At 42.5% G+C, this 26,538-nt stretch overlaps 1 protein-coding gene across 3 annotated transcripts in view; it reads right to left on the bottom strand.

Moving 5' to 3' along the window:
• Positions 1–26,538, bottom strand: part of SGCG (sarcoglycan gamma) — a 333,094-nt gene that overhangs the window by 29,249 nt on the left and 277,307 nt on the right. For all 3 annotated transcript variants that reach the window (XM_075198842.1, XM_075198844.1, XM_075198843.1), the window contains exon 5: positions 6,330–6,449. In XM_075198842.1, the coding sequence (XP_075054943.1) occupies positions 6,330–6,449 (120 nt within the window). The remainder of the gene's footprint in view (positions 1–6,329; positions 6,450–26,538) is intronic.

Below are 26,538 nucleotides of genomic sequence, written 5' to 3' on the forward strand. Positions count from 1 at the left end.
TAATAGGTCTGGCAGGCTTGGTCTTCTAAATCTGCAGTCTTTGTTTGAAAGTGTATGAAAATAATATTGTGACCTGTGAGGTGGTCACAATTGACTGCAAATGACTTGAAATTAGTGTTAGTGAGGTTATTAATAATAATAATAATAATAATAATAATAATAATATAGGGGGGCAAAAACGCAAAAATATGTGATTTTAGCAAAAAAAAATTCTGTATTAACTTCGTGTTTTGGTTTTGGTAAAAACACCCTTGCGTGTTTTGGTTTTGGATCCCAATTTTTTGCTAAAATCCCATTTTTTTTTGCTAAAGTCACATATTTTTTTTTCCCAATTTTTATTTATTTTTTGAGGTAGACAATAACACATAACATTATGGTTACATATTACAGAGTAGCACTCAGCATGTTTACGAACATTAGGGTCTTTTCCCCCTGTATTACAGGCAAGTTTCATGACAAAATATACCAACGAGATCGCATGTTGATATTAGCAGCTATGGAAGAATATATAAATACAAATGCAAATGCAGGGACACAGGCTAACACCCCCTGACAATCCATATCTATCTGGGTGAGGTTAGTTCAATCGGAGGGTCTCCAGCCCATACTCATAATTCGAACCAGGTCGCATTATGAAAGCTCCTCCACACTTGTGTACGTATATCATGCGGTAATAAGCCTATCAAACTCTCCCATGTGTTGAAAAAATATTCGACCCTACTAATTTTTTGTAAGGAAGTTTCAATCCAATCCATATGAAAAATATGGTAAAGCTTTTGTCGAAAGAGTTAGAACGACGTGGGAGGGTCTTTCTGGGCCCAAACCTGAAGAATGCTCTTTCTCTCTGCTGTTGATATAGCAAGTAATAATTTTCTACATCCCTTATTTACCTTTATCTCTGCCAAAGATCGCCCACTCCGGGGAAAGGGAATGTAGCTCACGAGATGAGCAAGTGAGTATCTCCAGATCGGAGTCCAGAAACGTTTGATAAGAGGGCACTCCCAGAAACAATGCGCCAAATCTGCTTCATGAGAGCCACATTTTGGACATGAAGGAGTATCTGACAAACCAATCTGGAAATGCCTGGATGGAGAAAGATAAGCTCTATGATATATTTTCATAAACATCTGTGTAGGTCAGGACTGGGATTAGATGCATTTGTTTTGCCAGAGCTTTTAAGAGGAAATCTGGAGTCAGGGAGGGGAAACGTTCTTGCCATTGAGAAAGAGTTATCATAATTAAACCGGTGACGTAAGATAGAATAATGTTCTGAAATGTCTTGGTGTGACGGGACCGGGTTATCTAGGATTGTGTCCAATGCGTCCAATTCAGGAAGAATTTATTTAAAACAGTTTTAATTTAATGTTGACATTGAAAATAAGCCAAACTGTGAGGAAGAAGGGGGCGGAAATACAGAAGAAGCCCGGTCATGGGATATAGGTTTGCGGGTCGACTCTTCAATAAGTGGGCGAATTGTGGTGATTCCTATATTCTCCCACATTGTGAAGGGATAGGAAGCCATGCAGTCTTGGAACTCGGGATTATGCAATAAAGGGAAGTGAGTTGAGGCATATGGGCATAATCTGAATTGTCTGCAAAGTTGATGCCAAAGTTTGTGAATGGTGAAAAGGTGAGTTATTATGTGTCAGGCAGTTCCTGTTTGTGCATATGAATGGGGGCTTGAAGACTCAAGTCAGGTAGGAAGCTCTGGTCTAACATAGTACAGGTGTATACAAATGTATTATGAATCCAGTCTCGAAGATGTCTCAGTTGGACGGCCTGATTATAGTAGGACACATTTGGTAGATTAAAATCACATATTTTTACTTTTTTTTTTTCAACATACATTATTATTATTAACCTCATTAACACTAATTTCAAGTCATTTGCAGTCAAGTTTTACCACCTCACAGGTCGCAATATTATTTTCATACACTTTCAAACAAAGACTGCAGATTTAGAAGACCAAGCCTGCCAGCCCTAGTATTTCAATTTCAGGAATGACAATTAGCAATGGAGCAATGGAGCTCTCCTCTTTGTGTGTAACCTATATAACACAGTACAATTTTACAGCAAATTCAGAAGACCAAGCCTGCCAGCCCTAGTATTTCTATTTCAGCAATGTCAATTAGCAATGAAGCTCTCCTCTTTGTGTTAAACCTATATAACACAGTACAATATGACTGAAAATTCAGAAGACCAAGCCTGCCAGCCCTAGTATTGCAATTTCAGGAATGCAAATTCGCAAAGGAGCTCTCCTCTTTGTGTGTAACCTATATAACACAGTACAATGTGACTGCAGATTTACACCAAGACTGCCAGCCATATTATTTGTATTTCAGCAATGACAAGTAGCAATGGAACTCTCCTCTTTGTATGTTACCTATATAACACAGTACAATGTGACTGCAGATTTACACCAAGACTGCCAGCCCTAGTATTTCTATTTCAGCAATGTCAATTAGCAATGAAGCTCTCCTCTTTGTGTTAAACCTATATAACACAGTACAATATGACTGAAAATTCAGAAGACCAAGCCTGCCAGCCCTAGTATTGCAATTTCAGGAATGCAAATTCGCAAAGGAGCTCTCCTCTTTGTGTGTAACCTATATAACACAGTACAATGTGACTGCAGATTTACACCAAGACTGCCAGCCATATTATTTGTATTTCAGCAATGACAAGTAGCAATGGAACTCTCCTCTTTGTGTGTTACCTATATAACACAGTACAATGTGACTGCAGATTTACACCAAGTCTGCCAGCCCTATTATTTGTAATTCAGCAATGACATTTAGCAATGGAGCAATGGAGCTCTCCTGAATGTCACTGGAGACTTTGAAGAACACTGCTACTCCTTCTCTTTATATTCTAACTATGACGCTGCCCAACTGCTCTACAGACTGCCAAGAACTGTGCTACCCCTTCTGTGTCCCTCTGTGAAATGGCGCTGGATCACCGTGGAGGGCGGTGCTTATAGAATCCAAAACTCGCAAGATCCGACGACGTAACAATGACGTTTTGCCTTGTTTTCAATTCCGAGGGCGCGCGAAAGTAAGGAGCTGCCTCGGCTTGGTACTCGGATCTGCTAGGTTTGGGTGTGTTCGGTTTTCGGGGAACCGAGCCTGAGCAGCTCTAGTTTCTAGTACTGTCACCATGCACCGTAAAAGACATCGTAGAGACAATGCCATAAATTACCTTATGTAGGAGTTTTATTTTTATTTTTTAAACATCTACTGCTTTGAGTGACTCTTTACTAGCCTGTATATATCTTAAAGAAAAAGTCCATCTTATGTTATCTTACATTTATGTTTTCCTCTGCCCTCGGATACCAGATGAGTATGTATCTGACCACTTGTGCAGATTATACTGCAGATATGCAATGCAAATACTGACAGATCAAAACCACAGATGTTCGTGGTGAAGTTCTATCACTATGACTATGGGTAGACTAACAGAGCTGGTGCACACCCCACTATCATCGGATACTAATATGTAATGAAGGAAAGAAAAATATTACTATTTTATTGGGAAAATTATAAATATATGTCCTCAATATGTCTTTTTTACCATTATTACAATATCTTATCAATATCAGCAACCCAATGGAATATGCTGAGATTGCTGGCATCATAAGGTAAGTGCTTACACAAATGTGTTTACCAGATTTACTAACTATTGTATTCTCCCCACCGGAAGATCCCAGATCGGTGGCATTTTGCAGCGGGGCCAAAATGACGCTATTCCCCGTGAATCGTGTAATTGCAGTCACAGTCCCACTCACTTCACAGTCCACTCACTTCACTAGGAAGTGAGTGGAATCCGTGAGAGAGACCTGCACTCTACCCAAAATTTGGGAGTGTCCTGGATATTCTGGGATGGTAGGCAAGTATGATGTTTACACACAATGACACAAAGTGCTGGTGTCTATATGTTGTGAATCGGCTCCATATACTTTACTATAATTCTGGTCTAACCATTACCTGCACTACTGAGATAGAATATTATATGCAGGCAGAATTGAAACACAGCAATATGTTTAAACACCATAAAATAAAGTGATTCATATACGTTACTGCAATAACAGTCTAATCACTGCTTTCTATCAAGGTAGAATGATATACATTATAAACGACTGAATGAATATTAAAACATGCAATAGGAGTTGAAGACACGCTGTCAAAGAAGCTAAAGACAGAATAAAAATAGGAATAATGACTAGAAACCGTATTATAGAGTAGAGACGTAACTGACATCCGCTGGAGAGTGTATTGATATACGAGCGTGGCTGAACCATTGCTCTATACCCTTCCATTTGTATTATGTCGCATAACTATCTATTTCGTTGCAATGCTCAGGGTATTAAAATGCATTAACAAATCTCAATTTATTTGTGTGTCTACATAAAAAAATATTGATGCTGGAATCTAGGATCCACCATATCAATTCAATTTCAAGTGTTGCATAAAAGAGTGAAAAAAATAATATATATATATAACAATGTCAGAGGTAGCAGCTTTCAGGACACTAGTGGAGACGCCCAGATGTACACTTAATAATTTTAAATGAAAATTGGACGCAGAGACGGTAAAAGGGAATCACGCTTTTCTATAAATCTTTTGCTGTTTAGTTCAACCAGATAAAAGTAAATGCAAGAAAATATTAAGAGTTAGGTGGATTTTAGGTGGATACATATGTGATTAAAGAAGACCTCCACTGTCTGCAGTTTTCCAGAGCCCTTAATTTGGTAAAATTGGCAGATGTATGTAAAGGAGATTTATATTCATGTGGGGATTTACATTTATATACAGCTTATTTTATGCTTCCTTCACTTGCATTTTACATGTTATCAAGGGCCCAATTAAGGTTTCCGGCCGCCCTAGGCTATTTCAGCCGTAGCGCCCCCTCCAGCCACCTCACCTGCCCCTTTCAGCCACCTCACCTGCACCCATCAGCCTCCTCACCTGCCCCCTTCAGCCACCTCATCTGCCCCCATCAGCCACTTCACCTGCCCATCTGATGCCCCTCCCCTTGAGACATTAGAACGGACTTACCTGCTGTGGAGTCCTCTCTTCAGCGCTGTGTATGACAGGCAGTCTGGCAGCGATCGCTGCTCCCTGCTGTCACACAGCAGCAGCTGCCACGCGGCTCTCTAACGTGGGGTGTGGCTTATGGGCAGGTAATATTCACTAATATTACTTGCCAGTGGTTATCAAATAACATCTTACACTATGTGAGTAAGAAACACTATATGACTCAACCAAATGTGTTATTTATAAGTAAAACAGTTTGACCACAATAAAGTGTATGTTACAGGCTTACTGCACCAAGTTTTATTGTTTTGCTTTGTTCTGAAATCAAGAATTTGGACATCCTCACAAGAAGTTGTGTCTTTAACCCTGCCTTCCTCCACTCAATGTGCCCTTTCTCTGGGTCCCCTATAGTTCCTAACATATGCATCTGTAAATGTACAGGGCTCAGAGGAATAGAGCTTACAATCTTTCTAGCGGGGGAAGTGTGATTGGTCCCCAACGAATGCAAAAAGGCCGGAATTCTCACTTAACAAAAACATAAGACACAAACACCACACATAACATAAACACCAAATAATATACACAACATTTCCCGTTATATTGAAATCAAAAGACAGAGAGACTATTTTGGGAGTCAGTTGTCTCCATCTATATATTAACCAGGTGTAATTGAAGGATGGGGGCTGCTTTTTGGCCCATAATAGGGACTGGCACAGAAAAGCAGAAACATTGGCAGGTACAATCAAGTCCATAAATATTGGGACATCGACACAATTCTCATATTTTGGGCTCTATACACCACCACAATGGATTTGAAATGAAACTAACAAGATGTGCTTTAACTGCAGACTTTCAGCTTTAATTTGAGGGTATTTACATCCAAATCAGGTGAACGGCGTAGGAATTACAACGGTTTATATATGTGCCTCTTAAAAAAAGTCCCTTAAAAAGTGGGAGGCACATATAGAAACCGTTGTAATTCCTACACTGTTCACCTGATTTGGATGTAAATTCCCTCAAATTAAAGCTGAAAGTCTGCCGTTAAAGCACATCTTGTTAGTTTCATTTCAAATCCATTGTGGTGCTGTATAGAGCCCAAAATATGAGAATTGTGTCAATGTCCCAATATTGATGGACTTGACTATATGTAAACAGTGTTTTCCTAAGAAATAAGCAGCTGCCTCCTTGTCATATACTATATGCTCTCTGCACGATGTGTTGTAATTGAAGTTCTGCTGCAACTAATTCTTAAACATATCTAATGAACATTAAACAATCCTATTTATAATTGCACACCTGTGACTCTGAGCTTGTCCGTTCCAACTAAAACCTCTTTTTCATCCACAGAGAACAGCATCTTTCCTTTATCAGAGTTGATCTGGAATTGCTGACCATGGGTTTCTATGATCTTAGGACCTGAAATGAAGAGCACAAAACAAATTATGTCAATTTATATAAAATATACATGTGTGAGAAATATGGATTCTCTTTGGAATTAAATTCTTGTTTTAATGCAGAGGAATGAGAAGCTCATGGGGGAAAATAACCTACCCGCACAGGACCATTTTCTTACCTAATTCCAGCCAAAGCAAAATATTAAGTTTTCGGTGGAAATTACCTTTAACTGTACTTTAATATTTGTAAGACACCTGATAATTGTATGATATCTTTAAATCACATATACATTTTGAAGAAACATAACATGTAATAATTCTGAAGAGATTAAGGGCTCATAAAAAGCATTTGAAAAAGCAATTCTAGTTAAAGTGTAGACAAAGCCTTGTACTTTATCTTTGCTTTAAACACAGTATAAAAAGGACGAATGAGATAAACCACACTAGTACCGATGCTTGGTCTTGTGGGAGACGTCATTCAAACCAAAAAATCTTTATTAGTGACTTGATTAACAAAATGTAGAAAGTGGGTCAGCGGATCCACCCTTACCCTATACTTTACCATTAACCCTTACCCTACCTTACTAGTTTTACATCATAAACAGCGCTTTCTACAATACAGTGATATTTTAAATGGAAATATCAATGTAATTAAATCTGAATAGATATACATATACTAGTATAGTTGGCAGCACCGTGGCTAAGTGGTTAGCACTTCTAACTCACAGCACTGGGGTTATGAGTTCAGTTCATGACCATGGCCTTATCTGTGTGGAGTTTGTATGTTCTCCCCGTGTTTGCGTGGGTTTCCTTCATGTGCTCCGGTTTCCTCCCACACTCCAAAAACATACTAGTAGTTAATTGGCTTCTATCAAAATTGACCCTAGTCTCTCTCTCTCTCTGTCTGTGTGTATGTATGTTTGGGAAATTAGACTGTAAGCTCCAATGGGGCAGGGACCGATGTGAACGAGTTCTCTGTACAGCACTGCAAAATCAGTGGCGCTATATAAATAAATGTTGATGATAGTTGCCTACTCTCCTTGAATATCTGTGAGACTCCTGAATAATTGGGAGATTTCCCAGACAGAGAGAGCAGGAAATTATCCTGGAAAATGTTTACCAGCCACACTGTGAGTCGGAACAAAACGCAGGGCCGTCTTAACAGCCTTATAGGCCCCCGGGCAAAGCAGCGCACTAGGGCCCTAACTAGGGATGTGCACCGGCGACTTTTGGTGTCTCGTGTTTTGTGTTTTGGATTCGGATTTTCGTGATGTTTTGGGTTCCGATTTGTTTCGCAAAACACCTGCCGAAAGGTTTTGGTTCGGATTTAAAGTTTTGGATTTTTTTTGAAAAAAGCATAAAAAGTTAAAAAATCAAGTTTTTGGGCTTATTTTCACTCCTACGCTATTATTAACCTCAATAACATTCAATAACAATCATTTCCACTAATTTACAGTGTATTCTGAACACCTCACAATATTGTTATTAGTCCAAAACTTTGCAGCGAGGTATTTTTCTGGACTGCGTAGTGGAGTGGTCCCCACAAAATAATAAGAAAACCATCAAGTGGTCTTAATTGCACCAAAAAATGTACCTGGACTGCGCAGAGGAGTGGGTCAACACAATATAATTTAAAAACCCTGAACTTGTATGATTTGCACCAATAAATGTATCTGGACTGCGTAGAGGAGTGGTCACCACAATATAATAAGAAAATCATCAACTGGTATGAATCGCAACAATAAATGTATCTGGACTGCGTAGAGGAGTGGTCACCACAATATAATAAGAAAACCATCAACTGGTATGATTCGCACCAATAAATGTATCTGGACTGCGTAGAGGAGTGGTCACCACAATATAATAAGAAAACCATCAACTGGTATGAATCGCACCAATAAATGTATCTGGACTGTGTAGAGGAGTGGTCACCACAATATAATAAGAAAACCATCAACTGATATGAATCGCACCAATAAATGTATCTGGACAGCGTAGAGGAGTGGTCACCACAATATAATAAGAAAACCATCAACTGGTATGAATCGCACCAAAAAATGTACCTGGGCTGCGTAGAGGAGTGGGTCACCACAATATAATTTAAAAACCCTGAACTTGTATGATTCGCACCAATAAATGTATCTGGACTGTGTAGAGAAGTGGTCACCACAATATAATTAATAAAAAACCCTCCACGGCTCTGAATTCCCCCCCAAAAAATTCTGGACTGCGTAGTGGGGTGGCCCCGGTACTAAATTTGATACCGGGGCCACAATATAATAAATACACCCTCAACTGGTCAGAATTCCACCAAACAAGTATCTGGACTGCGTAGTGGGGTGGCCCCGATACTAAATTTGGTACCGGGGACACAATACCTCCATCAACCCTCTAAATCCCACTCCACTGATGGCGGACACCGGGCGCACGTCTAACACCAACATTGCAGTTACAGCCGCAGTTATACGCTTTGCAATAGGGTGACTACTATCGTATTTTGTGGTCATGGCAAACGACTGTTGGACGGTCAATTGTTTTGTGAAAGACTTAGCGGTCTTACGACTTCCCCTCTGGGAAGATGACCGACTAACAGCAGCAACAGCAGCAGTGGCAGTAGTAGGCGTACCGCTGCAGGTCCTGGATTGGAGAGGACTCAGTCTGACTGCTGACTTGGGCTGCAGGACGGAATCTGATGGAGATCGTGGAGAAAGTTGACGAGGAGGGTGTTGCTGGTGTGTATCCAACTGGACCACGGGATTTAGGTGTCCCTGTACCGATGATGGTCCTAGCCCCAGTTCCTGAACTAACCACTGAACTATGAAGGTTATTCAGGTGACATATAAGGGAGGATGTCCCTAGGTGGGCAAGATCCTTACCCCTGCTTATTTGAGCTTTACATAAGCTACATATGGCCATACATTGGTTGTCCGGATTTGGATAAAAATAACTCCAGACCGAAGAGGTGCATTTTTTGTTCTTCTGACCAGGCATGACGATGGGCTTTTTCATCGCATGGACATCAGCTGTTTCCCCCCCTGGTGCCTCATTTTCAATAACCACATCACCATCCTCATCATCAAGTTCCTCCACAGCGCCAGCTACATCATCAATAGCCTCCTCCCGAGCCACCTCTTCCCGTACAGTGATGGGAAGGTCAGGCTTGACAACCACCAACACCCTTGGACTCGCCTTGGGGATTTGTGATAATTTCTCTTTAGAAGGCAGAGTTGTTTGCTGTTTTGTTGCTGACAGCATAACTCTCTTCAATTTTTTGTAGGGGGGGGAGGAGGAGGAGGGCTAAGATCCGTGGGTGAAGCTGAACCACTAGTCATGAACACGGGCCAGGGCCTAAGCCGTTCCTTGCCACTACGTGTCGTAAATGGCATATTGCCAACTTTACGTTTCTCCTCAGATGATTTTAAGTTTCTCTTTTTGCTATTTTTTGAGAACTTGGGCTTTTTAGATTTTACATGCCCTGTACTAGGAGATTGGGCATCGGGCTTGGAAGACGACGTTGATGGCATTTCATCGTCTATGTCATGACTAGTGGCAGCAGCTTCAGCATTAGGAGGAAGTGGGTCTTGATCTTTCCCTACTTTATCCTCCAAATTTTTGCTCTCCATTATATGTAGCACAAGATACTGCAGAATGTGTGAACTTGGTAATATTGCAGTACCAATGGGCTTATACTGCAGGATTGGTTTTGCAAATTTTGTTGTAATTAAATTTTTTTTATAATTATTTTTTGTATTTTTTTTTAAAACTTTTTTTAAATTTTTTAAACACTTGGGAATTTCGGAGAAAGAACTATGCCCTTAGCAGCACAGAGGACAGGACACAGGACCACTGGCTGCACAGGACACAGCACACAGGACCCAGCAGCACCACTGAACTCAAAATTGACAGAGCACAGCACACAGCACCACTGGACTGATACTGCAGAATGTGTGAACTTTGTAATATTGCAGCAGTACCACTGGACTTTTACTGCTGAATGTGTGAACTTGGTAATATTGCAGTACCAATGGGCTTATACTGCAGGATTGGTTTGGCAAATTTTGTTGTAATTAAAAAATTTTTATAATTTTTTTTTTGTATTTTTTTTTATAACTTTTTTTACATTTTTTAAACACTTGGGAATATTGGGGAAAGAACTATGCCCTTAGAAGCACAGAGCACAGGACACAGGACCACTGGGCTGCACGGGACACAGCACACAGGACCCTGCAGCACCACTGAACTCAAAATTGACAGAGCACAGCACACAGCACCACTGGACTGATACTGCAGAATGTGTGAACTTTGTAATATTGCAGCAGTATCACTGGACTTTTACTGCTGAATGTGTGAACTTAGTAATATTGCAGTACCAATGGGCTTATACTGCAGGATTGGTTTGGCAAATTTTGTTGTAATTAAAAAAAAATGTAATTAGTTTTTGGAATTTTTTTTTATAACTTTTTTTTAATTTTTTAAACACTTGGGAATATTGGGGAAATAACTATGCCCTTAGAAGCACAGAGCACAGGACAAAGGACCACTGGACTGAACAGGACACAGCACACAGGACCCAGCAGCACCACTGAACTCAAAATTGACAGAGCACAGCACACAGCACCACTGGACTGATACTGCAGAACACAGCACAGCACAGCACAGAACTAAACAGCACAGCACGAGATCTACCAGGACAGAGGACCACCTAACACACCCTCCCTCTACCCTGATCAATGCCCGAGTGAAGATGGCTGCGACTAGCGGGGAATTTATAGGATCCGAATATCGCGAGATCCGACAGCGGGATTATGAGTCAGAGCCTCGGTTTCAGGTTTTCATTTGGCGCCAATACCCGGATCTGTCTCGGATCCGACTCGGATCGGCAACGTTCGGGTGGGCTCCGATTCAGGAAATCCAAGTGCGCTCATCTCTAGCCCTAACTACACAACCACTCACAGGAATAAAAATGTAAGTTAATCAATAACATTAAGCTTAAATTTATTGGTACCTCCAACAAAACAGTGTTTAAACATTAAAATAAAACATGCTGAACAGCAGAGATTAAACCACAGAAATGTTTGGACAATATAAAATGAGCCATGAAGTTGAAAAACAGAGATTCAACATAAAAATGGTACTCAGTTGGTAAATCATACAGACGGAGATGGCACAGTATGAAATTACTATGAATTATTTATTATTAATCAAGTGTTCAACACAAACATTTGCAAAATTTGTTTGCAGAGAATGGTTTTATAATTGGCTTGAAGTCATTGGTCTTCAGGATGTTGTTTTCCATACACATGAGTGAAAGTCAGTTCAAATGCTGCTGCCCCATTGTGCTGCAAAGCTGAATTTTATCAGTTTCAGTCTTGAAAATGAACATTGGTCACCGTCATGCACATGAATACTCTGAGTGCAATTTCTGGAATAATATACTGAAACGTTGGGTAGCCTATAGGGCCTATACTCGTGGGATCTCCGGGCATCTGCCCAGCACGACCATGCGTTAAGACAGCCCTGACATAACGTGAATTGCATCTTCAAGCCCCACCCACTTCAGTAAACAGTGGCATGGGTGTGATTATGTCAGTAAACATGCCCCTGTCACTCAGTGTTTACTTAGGTGGGTGGAACCTGACTGCCCCATCGACTTGATGATGCAAACCAAGCCCCATCCAACTCTTCTTTTACAACCTTAGCTCCACATATCCCATAGGTGAAGTAAGAAAAGTAGGAAATTATAAATATAAGTGTTCGATATGCTTATGGTGAAAATAACCAATTAATAATAAGTGTGTGTACTGGTATTTATGATCATATATAAATTGCCTAATAAAAGCAACAGTATCATAAATAATTTCTCTATAGTAGTAACCAGATTTCGTAGCACAATCATCAATATGTTTCAAAGTTTCCATTCTCAACATTGACTGTAAAACAAAGTGAAGGGGCCCCATGTCAGAAAGCGTTTGCGGTTAGGGGCCCATTTGGCTGACATTAAAATATACAGCTTAAATACAGTCATTTTTTTGTATTATAGAAAGGAATATAACTGCACAAACCATTGCGTCATTGTTGAAGGGTTGGGGGATATCCATTGTCTGAAAAATTGTTTCCAACAGAAGTTTATGCAAAGTTCTAGGCACAGTGAGCAGGGAGATTATCCCCAAGAGGCACACCTTAGGGGAGGAGCAGAACTATAGCTAATTATCAATGTCTAGGCACATTAATAGAGTCTGAGAATATGTGCTGAATACTTAAAATAATGTTTGTGTGTACAAATTCTGACTACAGACACTTGTGTTGTTTCGGAAGCAATTTATTCTAGTACAATACTATGGTTCTTAAACCAGGCAAGTTTAGGGAGAAGAAAAGTTCAACGTGTGTAAAACAGTATTACACGGCTAGTCATCAGTACAGTACATCATTCTATGATTACTGAATTATGGTGCCCCTGAGGAGCATACTCCAAACAAGTTGTATCCTGTACCTGCAGTAGTGACAAAACAGAGGGCCTGAGTCATTAAGGCACACATAAAAAACTTTGCACCTGGGCAAAACCATGCTGCATCGGAGGGGGAGGTAAATTTAAAATGAGGGGACAGATTTATATTTGGGATAGGGCATGTCCTAGATCAACTTTAAATTTCAGTGTACAGATAAAGCTATCAAGTATTTATGTACTACATGAAAAAACAGCCAGTATTTATCTAAGGTGCAAAATAATAAACAAATTTGCACCCCTTGCTTTGTAACATGGTGTGTCCCGGAGAATATTTACTCCTTTTTTGGCCTTACTTACCTAAATCCTTAATGACTCAGGCCCACTGAGCTGGTGCAAGAATTACGGCAGAAAATCAGCTTACTTAGGCATGCACCTGAACCTGCCCTGGATGTGGTCGCACAGGAACGCCCTTACTTTACATTGCCCATGTGCATCCATCCACACCCTGTTCGCTCCTCTAAATCATAGGCTGCAGTAAGTGTCATTTGCACCCGAAGATGACTTGGACATGGCTGTATTCTGCTGTCAGTGATTTTGCGGACGATATGCACAAAATCTGCAAATAAGTTCCTTAATGACTCAGGCCCAGAGGGTGCATTAGAAAGGTATTAACTGAAGTGAAGAGGGCACTATACTATTAGGAGAAGAGATGAGTAATGTTGCAGTGAAATTTTGCATGTCTCAAGTTTTGAGGTAGAACTGGGCATTTTGCTGGAATGTGAAGTTCATATTTTTGGCGATTTGTATAGCTAGGGTGGCAAAAAATAGGGACCACAATTTGTAGCGATTTTGAAAATGTAAATTTTGAAAGAAACACATCTCTGGCCATTTTACATCATACTTGCCAACTTGGGCAAGCTGGCTTCTGGGAGATCGGAGGGGGGATGGGCGCATGGGGGTCAGGGCTATGAGAATTGCGTCATTGGCCCTGCCCCCTAAATTGTATTATACATTTTAACCAATTACAGTAGGTGGCTGGGCCACAATGACGTGCAAAATCGCTTCATAAGTCCCGCCCCCCGCCACTAAACTAATTTTCTGCTGGGAACTGGGAGATTTGCCTGCTTTCCCGGGAGTCTGGAAGGACTCCCAGAAATTCGTGAGCTCCCGGACATTCCGGGAGAGTAGGCAGCTATGTTATACATCAAATCAGCAGTTAATAAATCAGCGATTTTAAACCCCATGGTGTTGATTCTCTTTTCCCTTGGGGCACTGAGCTCTTATTTTTTTCTGTATTTTATTTATCTTGAATGAAAAGAACATCCCTAAAACATGCACATATGGCATCTTTGTGATGTGTTTTCTGTAAAAATGCAGACGTGGCCTTGATCAATTGTGGGTATGTTTGAGGGAATCATGGCAGGATTTATTTTTACCAGTTTTGTACTTGTAAATTGTACTTGTAAATCTTGGGAGCTATGATAACAGCTCTTGCAGCAGCAAAAACATACTTCATATGCAGATGAATGAATTCCAAGAGGCATATTTTGCCTCTGCCTATAATAAGACAGTAACATGATAATGCACGTTACCCGTGGGCAATTTGATGTTTAAGTCAATTTTAAGCATTATGTTAAATGATTTACATCTGATTTTTTTCAGGTCCATATTTATGGCTTCTGCTCTGTTCTGTGCTGCTGCCATGAATATTAATATTGATTCAAAATTGTCCCATGCCTTAATGTGATTAATTGCTGTGTTAGTTTAAAACCGCAATATATTTAAACATGTTAGGGCCCATCATTACCATATAGAGTATTTCATTACCAACATATGGAAAATAAATCAGTATCTTTAAGCAATGACTCATAACATCAGTGCAAATGGAATAACAGCAACATGGAAATGAGTCATTTAAAATATACAGAGGAAAAATGTGTGTGTATATATATATATACATGCACACACATATATATGCATACATATACACACTGATATATATATATATATATATATATATATATATATAACATTAGAAGTTCTGGCAGTTATTGTTTCACTCACAACAAATACATACTTGCCAACTCTCCCGGAATGTCCGGGAGACTCCCGCATTTTGCGAGAGTCTCCCGGACTCCCGGGCGAGTGTGGCAATCTCCCGAATTCTGCCCACTTCACTAGGAAGTGCCCACTTCCTAGTGAAGTGGGCAGAATTAGATCCCAAACGCCGCGATTCCCGATGAATCGCGGCGTTTAGCCCCGCCCCCCGCTGTCAAATGACGCAATTTGCGTCATGACGTCACAGGGGGCGGGGCCGAAATGACGCGATTTTGGCCGCCCCGCCCCCTCACGCCCCCCTCCACTGGCTGGCTCCCGGAAGAGAGCTGAAGAAAGTAGGTAAGTATGAACAAATATCAGGTTCTCTCTTATAGGCTTAAAGGGACTCTGCAGTCCCTTCCCCGGGCAGAGCAGCTAGGATGTCTAGCCTGACTGCTTTTTAAAACCTTTTCCACAGGTGCAAGGGCTAATCATCCTATCCTTAGGCTGGAGGCCCAGAAGACCCGAGATGAGCCTAATAGAGGGAGCCTGCCCTCACTCTCCATCCATAACCCCAAGAACCTTTTACCAGTGTTTACCAAGGGCCATAAGCCTTTAGCAAGCCGTTTAATTACAAACAAACATTTAACTGGGGTTTTAAAACATGTAGGTATGGGACAAACATAGCCGCACCAAAACACTATTCCAGTGTTTTTATCATCATATACAGTCAAGCGAGACCTCTCTTTTCACAAACAGAGCTTTCAAGTCGGTGGTGAAGAGTAAGATATTTCCTGCTTGTGGACAGAGAGGTCTCACAAAGAACACTTGGAAATTATATCTAACAGATAAGCCTACATATGTTTTACTCTATGTACGGGCATTTTATTGTCTTATTGGATATGCCATGCCATTATTTTATTAAATTTGATGATTTTTCATAAAAATATCCATTTGTCATGAACACACTACACTATCTTGTTGCTATTATCCTTTGAGTCCTAGTGTGGAATCTGCTGAGTAGAAGGTACAACTCACACGGAAAGGAGGTCTAGACACGAGTGGAATATTAAACAGATAAGCAAATTTATCAATTATTCATGGTACAAGGCCAATTTGGAATACTCGTTATCATTGTGAAATTGATGATATTACACTATGTTTGGCGCTTCTTTTTTCTTTTTGTTTGTATAGGTCTACACCTGCAATCTGATGTATAAAAAGTGAAGCAGCCTACTGTACATGAGCACGTTTGTTGACGTGATTTTCTGGTTTACACCGAGCGCCGTTGTCTTTTCACTTTCTGATATATATATATATATATATATATATATATACACACACACACAAGTTAACCTGTGCATGATACTCATGCATTCTAGTCAAATCAAGCTACTTAAGGTGTTAAAAAGGTTCTTGTCATGCATTTGGGCCTAGCCAAGGCCTCCTCAGGGGAAGAGCGTTACTTCCCGACGCAAGCGCCCTGTTTTAACGTGCTTTTGTCCACATGTCACCACCTCATCATTTTTCTCCATCACCTCATCCTTCATCTTCATCGCCAAATCCTTCATCAAGCTACTTAAGGTGTTAAAAACTCCCCACTGTCACCCCCGGCAACCACCAACCACTCCCAACTGTCACTTCTCCTTCAAGAAATATATAGGTCAGTGTATAACTCTGCCCAGCAGGTGGCGCTGCAGCTTGTTTTGGTTTTTTTCACACACGCTACTAGGCATTTATATAGTAGATATACACACACACACACACACACACACACACACACATAACACTAGGAAGTGGCCATGGTACGGGAGAATGGCCTGCTCTCTCGAGACTCTGAGACCTAACCGGAATTCAGGACTCTCTCAGAATTTCCAGGAGTGTGGGCAAGTATGATTCACATAGAGTTAGATCACGTTTCTTTTAGACAAGCTGTGCAATGTAATGCCAGTCACACAGGGCATTGATTGGACTGGTCCCACTTAAACCTGTTGTGCTACTATTGAAATAGAGTGGAGGGTGCAGGACTATTGCAGTGTGAACTGGCACCCATCCATCCATGGTCTCTGGTTCGCACCACTGGAAGATATGTATTTAAACATGCCCCTAACAATGATATTACCCAAAAGGCTAAACTCTCTGTAGATGGTGCAAGAATCATTTACTCTGCCATAAAGTCAGCCTTTTCATAAGGTTCTCATTTATACCTGAGTATATTATAATGCATGTAATCAGTGGTGGAGCATGGCAATATTTATGTGAGGGTCTAGCAATACGAGTCCACCCTCCCAAATCCCCGGCACTGCTCTTCACTGCTGGCCCAATTACGATTGCCAGCACATCTGCAGTGATGCCCCAAATGGGACCCATGCTTTTAATATTTTTGGAATAAATATACACATTGTACCTTACCCCACATCACTGTACAAATATATTTTGCACAAATGAGTAATCGTAGCTGTATGAATAGTAGAATATTTTCAAGTTACTCCCACAACATTGACATAATAGGCTGTTTATGTGAGATGCCTACTCATGAATATAGCTAAAGCAATCAGTCCATTCTGATAGCATCGACGTGTTGTCAACTCTTAGAAATCAGACCTTTCAGCACAGCAACAACATTCACACAATAGACTGTGGATGTGAAAGAAACACCTACTCATGGGTCTATTATGTACTAGCTCATTCATCTACTGCATCTCACTATTCACACAGTAACACATGACACAATATTACCAGCAATAATAACGTAATAATAAATAACACAGATTATATATCAGTAAAATTGTGAGACTATAACTAGGCTACTTATATACTGTAAACATGTGACAGCATTACAGTATAATGTACTTTATTATACTCCTACAGTATGGTATTGTGTTCTTCCAAACATGCACATAGCTCTTCCTGAAATTACAAAGAAGAGACGTGAACGTGGGAATCGATAATACACATTCACTCACTGCATTATCTGATATCTTCTCTTAATGTTATAGGTTTCCAAATAGCAGAATGGATTCACTTAGAACAGGAAACGCTGTGTGTGACATGCATTCAACGATGAGTGGTTCCATGGGTCTGAAGTTAACTGCTCCATTTATTTACAGATTAAATGGAAAGGTTTGGCTATAGAATACATTGCATCATCATTGTTGTTTCTAGTGACTTCTATATTTATTTAATAAACATTCTTGTAATCTTTTGACTATGTGTTTTGGCTTCAGGCAACTCTAATCCTCCCTATCAGGGCCAGATTAAGGCAATGAAGGGTAGTGTGAGCCCCCCCCCCCTCCTCCATATATATGTAGCATTTAACGGGTCCTCCTCTCTCCCTGCAGCCTTCAGGCTCCTATTCTTTTATGTCCTGCTGTCCATGCAGGCGCGGTAGGCAGCGCGCTGCTTAGTGAGAAGATCTTGCGTCACTATGAGTCATAGTCTCGCAAGACCTTCCCTATAGCAGTGCCATGTGCACTGCGGCTGCACTGAACAGGAGGGCAGCTAACAGCATCAGATTTAATGTTAGCTGCGCCTGCCTAGAATGAATGGGGCCCCTTGCTGCTGGAGGCCCCTGGGCTATAGCCCACAATGACTGCAAGGTTAATACAGCTCTGCTCCCTATGTTTAAAATTAGCTCAAGAGCTGGAACTAGTGAGCTATGGGCCCCGGTGCAGGGAAGCAGGGCCCACAGCTCGCTAGTTCCGACCCTCTGCATCTGCTGTGTAGCGGGACCTTTATCTCCATGGGCACCGGTGCACCGCATCTGCCGCACTAATGGTAGTTTCGCTACTGATTGGCTCTTCCTCCATATTTTAATCAAGTACTGTATGTACGAAGAAAGAAAGGCAGAAAATATCAAGTACACATACTAAACACGCCAAAAGAGGAACCGTAATCTTGGCTAAAGTTAAAAGAGCAGAACACAAAGAATGGTTTAAAATAAATACATATATGTGAGAGCAGGCAACGACTATACAAAATTATCAGTTGTCAATCCTATAACACATAATTATGGCTTAACATATTAGCATTCTCTTCACTTTCACAAAATTGCTCACTATGAACCACACATAACTAAAGTTAATAGGCTTCTAGATAATTTGATAAACTTTGCAATGTATCTTTTGTAATCGCCCCTGTATTAAATTACCAGCCCTAATGGACCAGCTTCATATTAATTAAAAAAGAAGAGAAAAAAAAAAAAGTAGAAAAGACTTTTTTGTAGATCTGAATTTAAAAGACACTGCTTTTTACTGAGCCAGAATAAAAATGAGCTATTTGGGAAGATGAATTCTAAACGACATTCATTTGGGATTCATAAAGGAACGAAACCTAATGAGATTATGATGGTCGTCATTAAGACAAGTTTGCAAACCTGGCTTAAGGGTGTTTCGTTAAGAAATACCCGCAATACACGCTTCATTAATACTATACAATCATTTCCCAAAGAGTCTTAATGAACTAACGTGTACTTAAAAAAAAGCATATTTGGTTAAACCAGAGCCCTATGAATATGTATATAATCATTTCCTCTCAGACATTAATATAGATAACAAGAGAGCATTTTGCAAAATGATCAACACTCCGCAGCATATTGAATACGCTGGTGAAAACAACACAGTGTATCCCATTTATTTTCATTAATCTAACCATCGCTGGGCTGATGACAGTATCTGATTGGTTCCTATGGGTTGCAGCAGATCTGTGTTATTGACACTCTGTTATTAGATATGCCCTAGTGTACATTTTTAATTGACTTCATTTGTAATTTGTCCAGATACTAAATGTCTAATTATTTCATAAATTAAAGATGATGCGAACCCTGAGCCAAGCAGCCACAAGTGCTTGCCACTGTTCCAAGGGTACCTGGATTTAAAATCACCCTGACAATATTCTCAAAATCTTTATTGCTGTTAGTTATTGTCTCCGAACATTCCTGGATGAACATTATCTGATTTTTTCCCTCTTTATCCGTTAAATGAACAAATGCGGAACTAAGTGCAAGTTTCCGACAGTTGAAATGATTTTTAAGGTCATTTTTAGCTGCTGACCTGGTGCATCTAAGAAGATGACACCTGGAACAGTCTAAGCGAACCTTGGTGTACTAGAATTCTCATTATTGCATGCTCACTGATCATGATGTTTATGCCATTGTTTGTATGTTAAATACTCATGTTTAATAAATATGTAAAATAAACATAAGTATGCATTGCACATACAGAATAAGAGATATTATATAATATATAATAATATAATATAATAATATCCCAGTATCCCATCTACCTGCAACAAAAATTTACATAGACAACATTTTAAAACGTGGGTTTTCATGGAAGTTAGAGACAACTGGAAACTAGTAGTTCTAGGACTGAACCTGCTCACACTCCACCATCAATGGGGCCTGATAGGACTGAATGATGGGCAGCAGTTCTCATTTCATTAAATGTCAGTCAGGCTAAACTAATGTTATATGAATAGAATATTTTCTTCGACGTTAGTAATATAATATCATTGTCACAAAAAAAGATTGACTAACACCAATGAAAAAATGTCTTTCTACTTTCTAGGTGTCCAGTCTACATAGTGTAATGATCATCATGGGAGAGCTGATCAGTAACTGAGGGATAAAAGAATTCCCCATCAGGAATTAACAGAAATGGGCAGGATAGGTAGGTTGGAAGATTATGGAAAGAGGGTTTGTGACTTAGTGGCCTATTTGTCAAGACTAATGCAGGAGATATTAGAGACATAGTAACCAAGGGAAGAAGTCACAAGAAATATTGCGGCGCGCGCACTATTGCCGTCATTACGGTAATAGTGCGCGTAAATACCGGTATTGCGGTACTTGTCTCGCTGGATTTCAGCTCGCAGCTCCCTAAGCCGCGAGCTGAATCCAGCTTACTATTACCATAATACCGGTAATAGTTTTAACGCCGCAGGGAAACAAAATAATTCAATACCCCCCATAGAGTACTCCGACAGGCCTACAAAGTGCTCAATAATAGACTAATGAGTCAAACTGAAATGGGTAGTCAGTCAGGCCAGAGTCAAATGAAAATATGAACAGAACACAGACAAAAAAAGGATATTATACAAGACTTTTTAGAATAACACAGGGATGTGTAAATGTAAAGACTTGTCACCCAAACCATTACTGGAAATGGAGTTCCTGGTCATAGTGTGCCCATGGACATTTAACAGCTCAGGACTTCACCCAGAGTTGACACTGCCAATTGAGAGTAGCACTGCCGACTGACACTTCCGACTGAGTCTGGCACTGCCGACTGAGTCTGGCACTGCCGACTGAGTCTGGCACTGACGACTGAGACTGGCACTGCCGACTGTGACTGGCACTGCCGACTGAGTCTGACACTGCCGACTGAGAGTGACACTGTCGACTGAGAGTGGCACTGTCGACTGAGACTGGCACTGCCGACTGAGACTGGCACTGCCGACTGAGACTGACACTGCCGACTGAGACTGACACTGCCGACTGAGTCTGACACTGTCGACTGAGAGTGACACTGACGACTGAGTCTGAAACTGACGACTAAGTCTGACACTGTCGACTGAGAGTGACACTGTCGACTGAGACTGGCACTGACGACTGAGTCTGACACTGACGACTGAGTCTGACACTGACGACTGAGACTGACACTGACGACTGAGACTGACACTGACGACTGAGTCTGACACTGACGACTGAGTCTGACACTGACGACTGAGACTGACACTGACGACTGAGTCTGACACTGACGACTGAGTCTGACACTGACGACTGAGAGTGACACTGTCGACTGAGACTGGTACTGCTGACTCAGACAATGATACAAAGTAGGGCTAGGAACAGCTCACAAAATGCTCCAACAATCTCCAGCACTTTAGCAGGCCTTATATACCCCTGGAGGTTGCTGGAAACTCATTACAACTAGGCTTGTTAGGGTGGAAAAAATGGAAAGAGATATCCCACAGTATCTACTCTTACCAGGAAGCAAGCCCTGAAGTGCAAAGACCCTGGACTCAAAACACTTTACACTTTGTTATAACCAGTGGATGGTTCACCCACTAGGCCCCTGGGCCCAGAAAGCTTGCAGTTCTGAGATACAGAAAGCAGCAGAGTGCATCACTATCTATGGACCCTAATTACTGCCAATGACAGCCTTGGGCCATTCCACGCCCGGCATTCAGTGAGAAGCGAGGAAGGAGGAGGATTCTGGGTCCCGGGCGCCGTCGGATTGGTAAGTAGTTTTTTTTGGGGTTTTTTCTTCTTCCTGTCCACGGCGGGATACAGAGGGGGCACAGCGAGGGGCAGAGGCTGAGGGGACACAGCGAGGGGCAGAGCGCAGAGGCTGAGGGGGCAGAGAGCAGAGGTTGAGGGGGCACAGAGAGGGGCAGAGCGCAGAGGCTGAGGGGGCAGAGGGGAGAGGCTGAGAGGGCAGAGGCTGAGGGGGCAGAGCGCAGAGGCTGAGTAGGGAGAACGCAGAGGCTGAGGGGGCAATACGTGGGGGCAGAGCGCAGATGCTGAGGGGCACAGTGTGTGTGGATGCAGGGGGCACAGAGTGTGTGGATGCAGGGGGCACAGAGTGTGTGGCTGCAGGGGGCACAGTGTGTGTGGATGCAGGGGGCACAGTGTGTGTGGATGCAGGGGGCACAGAGTGTGTGGATGCAGGGGGCACTGAGTGTGTGGATGCAGGGGGCACAGAGTGTGTGGATGCAGGGGGCACAGAGTGTGTGGATGCAGGGGGCACAGAATGTGTGGATGCAGGGGGGCTCAGATTGTGTGGAGCAGAGGGGCTCAGATTGTGTGGATGCAGGGGGCACAGAGTGTGTGGATGCAGGGGGCACAGAGTGTGTGGATGCAGGGGGCACAGAGTGTGTGGATGCAGGGGGCACAGAGTGTGTGGATGCAGGGGGCACTGAGTGTGTGGATGCAGGGGGCACAGAGTGTGTGGATGCAGGGGGCACAGAGTGTGTGGATGCAGGGGGGCTCAGATTGTGTGGAGCAGAGGGGCTCAGATTGTGTGGATGCAGGGAGCACAGAGTGTGTGGATGCAGGGGGCACAGAGTGTGTGGATGCAGGGGGCACAGAGTGTGTGGATGCAGGGGGCACAGAGTGTGTGGATGCAGGGGGCACTGAGTGTGTGGATGCAGGGGGCACAGAGTGTGTGTATGCAGGGGGCACAGAGTTTGTGTATGCAGGGGGCACTGAGTGTGTGTATGCAGGGGGCACAGAGTGTGTGTATGCAGGGGGCACAGAGTGTGTGGATGCAGGGGGGCTCAGATTGTGTGGATGCAGGGGGGCTCAGATTGTGTGGATGCAGAGGGGCTCAGATTGTGTGGATGCAGGGGGCACAGAGTGTGTGGATGCAGGGGGCACAGAGTGTGTGGATGCAGAGGGGCTCAGATTGTGTGGATGCAGGGGGCACAGAGTGTGTGGATGCAGGGGGCACAGAGTGTGTGGATGCAGGGGGCACAGAGTGTGTGGATGCAGGGGGCACAGAGTGTGTGGATGCAGGGGGCACAGAGTGTGTGGATGCAGGGGGCACAGAGTGTGTGGATGCAGGGGGCACAGAGTGTGTGGATACAGAACGGCTCAGATTGTGTGGATGCAGGGGGCACAGAGTGTGTGTATGCAGGGGGCACAGAGTGTGTGGATGCAGGTGGGCTCAGATTGTGTGGATGCAGAGGGGCTCAGATTGTGTGGATGCAGGGGGCACAGAGTGTGTGGATGCAGGGGGCACAGAGTGTGTGGATGCAGGGGGCACAGAGTGTGTGGATGCAGAGGGGCTCAGATTGTGTGGATGCAGGGGGCACAGAGTGTGTGGATGCAGGGGGCACAGAGTGTGTGGATGCAGGGGGCACAGAGTGTGTGGATGCAGGGGGCACAGAGTGTGTGGATGCAGGGGGCACAGAGTGTGTGGATGCAGGGGGCACTGAGTGTGTGGATGCAGGGGGCACAGAGTGTGTGTATGCAGGGGGCACAGAGTTTGTGTATGCAGGGGGCACTGAGTGTGTGTATGCAGGGGGCACAGAGTGTGTGTATGCAGGGGGCACAGAGTGTGTGGATGCAGGGGGGCTCAGATTGTGTGGATGCAGGGGGGCTCAGATTGTGTGGATGCAGAGGGGCTCAGATTGTGTGGATGCAGGGGGCACAGAGTGTGTGGATGCAGGGGGCACAGAGTGTGTGGATGCAGAGGGGCTCAGATTGTGTGGATGCAGGGGGCACAGAGTGTGTGGATGCAGGGGGCACAGAGTGTGTGGATGCAGGGGGCACAGAGTGTGTGGATGCAGGGGGCACAGAGTGTGTGGATGCAGGGGGCACAGAGTGTGTGGATGCAGGGGGCACAGAGTGTGTGGATGCAGGGGGCACAGAGTGTGTGGATACAGAACGGCTCAGATTGTGTGGATGCAGGGGGCACAGAGTGTGTGTATGCAGGGGGCACAGAGTGTGTGGATGCAGGTGGGCTCAGATTGTGTGGATGCAGAGGGGCTCAGATTGTGTGGATGCAGGGGGCACAGAGTGTGTGGATGCAGGGGGCACAGAGTGTGTGGATGCAGGGGGCACAGAGTGTGTGGATGCAGGGGGCACAGAGTGTGTGGATGCAGGGGGCACAGAGTGTGTGGATGCAGAACGGCTCAGATTGTGTGGATGCAGGGGGCACAGAGTGTGTGGATGCAGGGGGCACAGAGTGTGTTAGCTGTAAATTATTCTTTGACAGAAATATAATTGAAAAAAATATACATAAATAAATTATTTTCCCTTGTATTTAAGTGTATTATTTTTGCATACAACTAAATAAGTATGTCTGTTCTGACCTAAATACTTATTACGTCTTTTTTACTACTTATAAAACGGGACTGCTCAGTAATTATTTTGGAGGGGTGCCTTGAAAAAATTATGGAGACTCTAAGGGTGACGCGAACTGCAAAAGTTTGGGAACCACTGGATTAAGATCTGGGGAGTTTCATGGCCATGACCCAAAATGTCAATGTTTTGATCACCGAGCCACTTAGTTATCACTTTTGCCTTATGGCAAGGTGCTCCAGCATGCTGGAAAAGGCATTGTTCGTCACCAAACTGTACTTGGATGGTTGGGAGAAGTTGCTCTTGGAGCATGTTTTGGTACCATTATTTATTCATGGCTGTGTTCTTAGGCAAAATTGTGAATGAGCCCACTCTCTTGGCTGAGAAGCAACCCCACACATGAATGGTCTCAGGATGCTTTACTGTTGGCATGACACAGGACTGATGGTAGCGCTCACTTTTCCTTTCCTTCTCCGGACAAGCGTTTTTCCAGATGCCCCAAACAATCTGAAAGGGGATTCATCATAGAAAATTACTTTACCTCATTCCTCAGCAGTCCGATCCTTGTACCTTTTGTAGAATATCAGTCTGCCCCTGACGTTTTTCCTGGAGAGAAGAGGCTTCATTGCTGGCCTTCATGACACCAGGCCATCATCCAAAAATCTTCGCTTAACTGTGCATGCAGACGCACTCACACCTGCCTGCTGCTATTCTTGAGCAAGCTCTGCACTGGTGGTGCCCTGATCCCGCAGCTGAATCAACTTTAGAAGACCGTGCTGACGCTTGCTGGACCTTATTGAGTGCCCTGAAGCCTTCTTCACAACTACTGAATCTCTCTCCTTGAAGTTCTTGATAATCTGATAAATGGCTGATTTAGGTGCAATTTTACTAGCAGCAATATCCTTGCCTGTGAAGCCCTTTTTGTGCAAGGCAATGATGACTGCATGTTTTTTCTTGCAGGTAACCATGGTTAACAGAGGAAACACAATGATTTCAAGCATCACCCTCCTTTTAAAACTTCCAGTCTGTTATTCTAACTCAATCAGCATGACAGAGTGTTCTCCAGCCTTGTCCTCGTCAACACTCTCACCTGTGTTAACAAGATCACTGACCTAATGTCAGCTGGTCCTTTTGTGGCAGGGCTGAAATGCAGTGGAAATGTTTTTTGGATAACTTTCATCGTCATGGCAAGGAGGGACTTTGAAATTAATTGCAATATTTGTGTCATTCTCAAAACTTTTGGCCATGACTGTATGTCCGCTCTGCTCTAACAGACAACACACTGCATGATACGTCCAATACATATGTGGAATAGAAAATCACAAAAGAACGCACAGAAAATAAACAATTTCATTAATGTCACCTGTTAATAATATAGGGCTTGATTCATTAAGGAACTTAAATTAAGAAGTTTCTTATTTAAGTTTCCTGGACAAAACCATGTTACAATGCAAGGGGTGAAAATTAGTTTTCTGTTTTGCACATAAGTTAAATACTGACTGTTTTTTCATGTAGCACACAAATATCAACTTTAAATTTCCGTGTACAAATAAGCTATCAAGTATTTGTGTGTTACATGAAAGAACAGTCAGTAGTTAACTTATGTGCAAAACAGAAAACTAATTTTCACCCCTTGCATTGTAACATGGTTTTGTTCAGGAGACTTAAAATTAGAAACTTCTTAATTTAAGTTCCTTAATGAATCAGGCCCATAGTCATTAATGACAAAACAGTAAAAAATAAAAGGTTCTTTTTCACCCCTCCCCCATAAAATTAATTTATTAGGATGTTTCTAATACCTACTATACATAAAATGCATTTTTA

This window comes from Mixophyes fleayi, chromosome 2, assembly GCF_038048845.1.
Source record: "Mixophyes fleayi isolate aMixFle1 chromosome 2, aMixFle1.hap1, whole genome shotgun sequence".
In the NCBI taxonomy this organism is placed as follows: Eukaryota; Metazoa; Chordata; class Amphibia; order Anura; family Limnodynastidae; genus Mixophyes; species Mixophyes fleayi.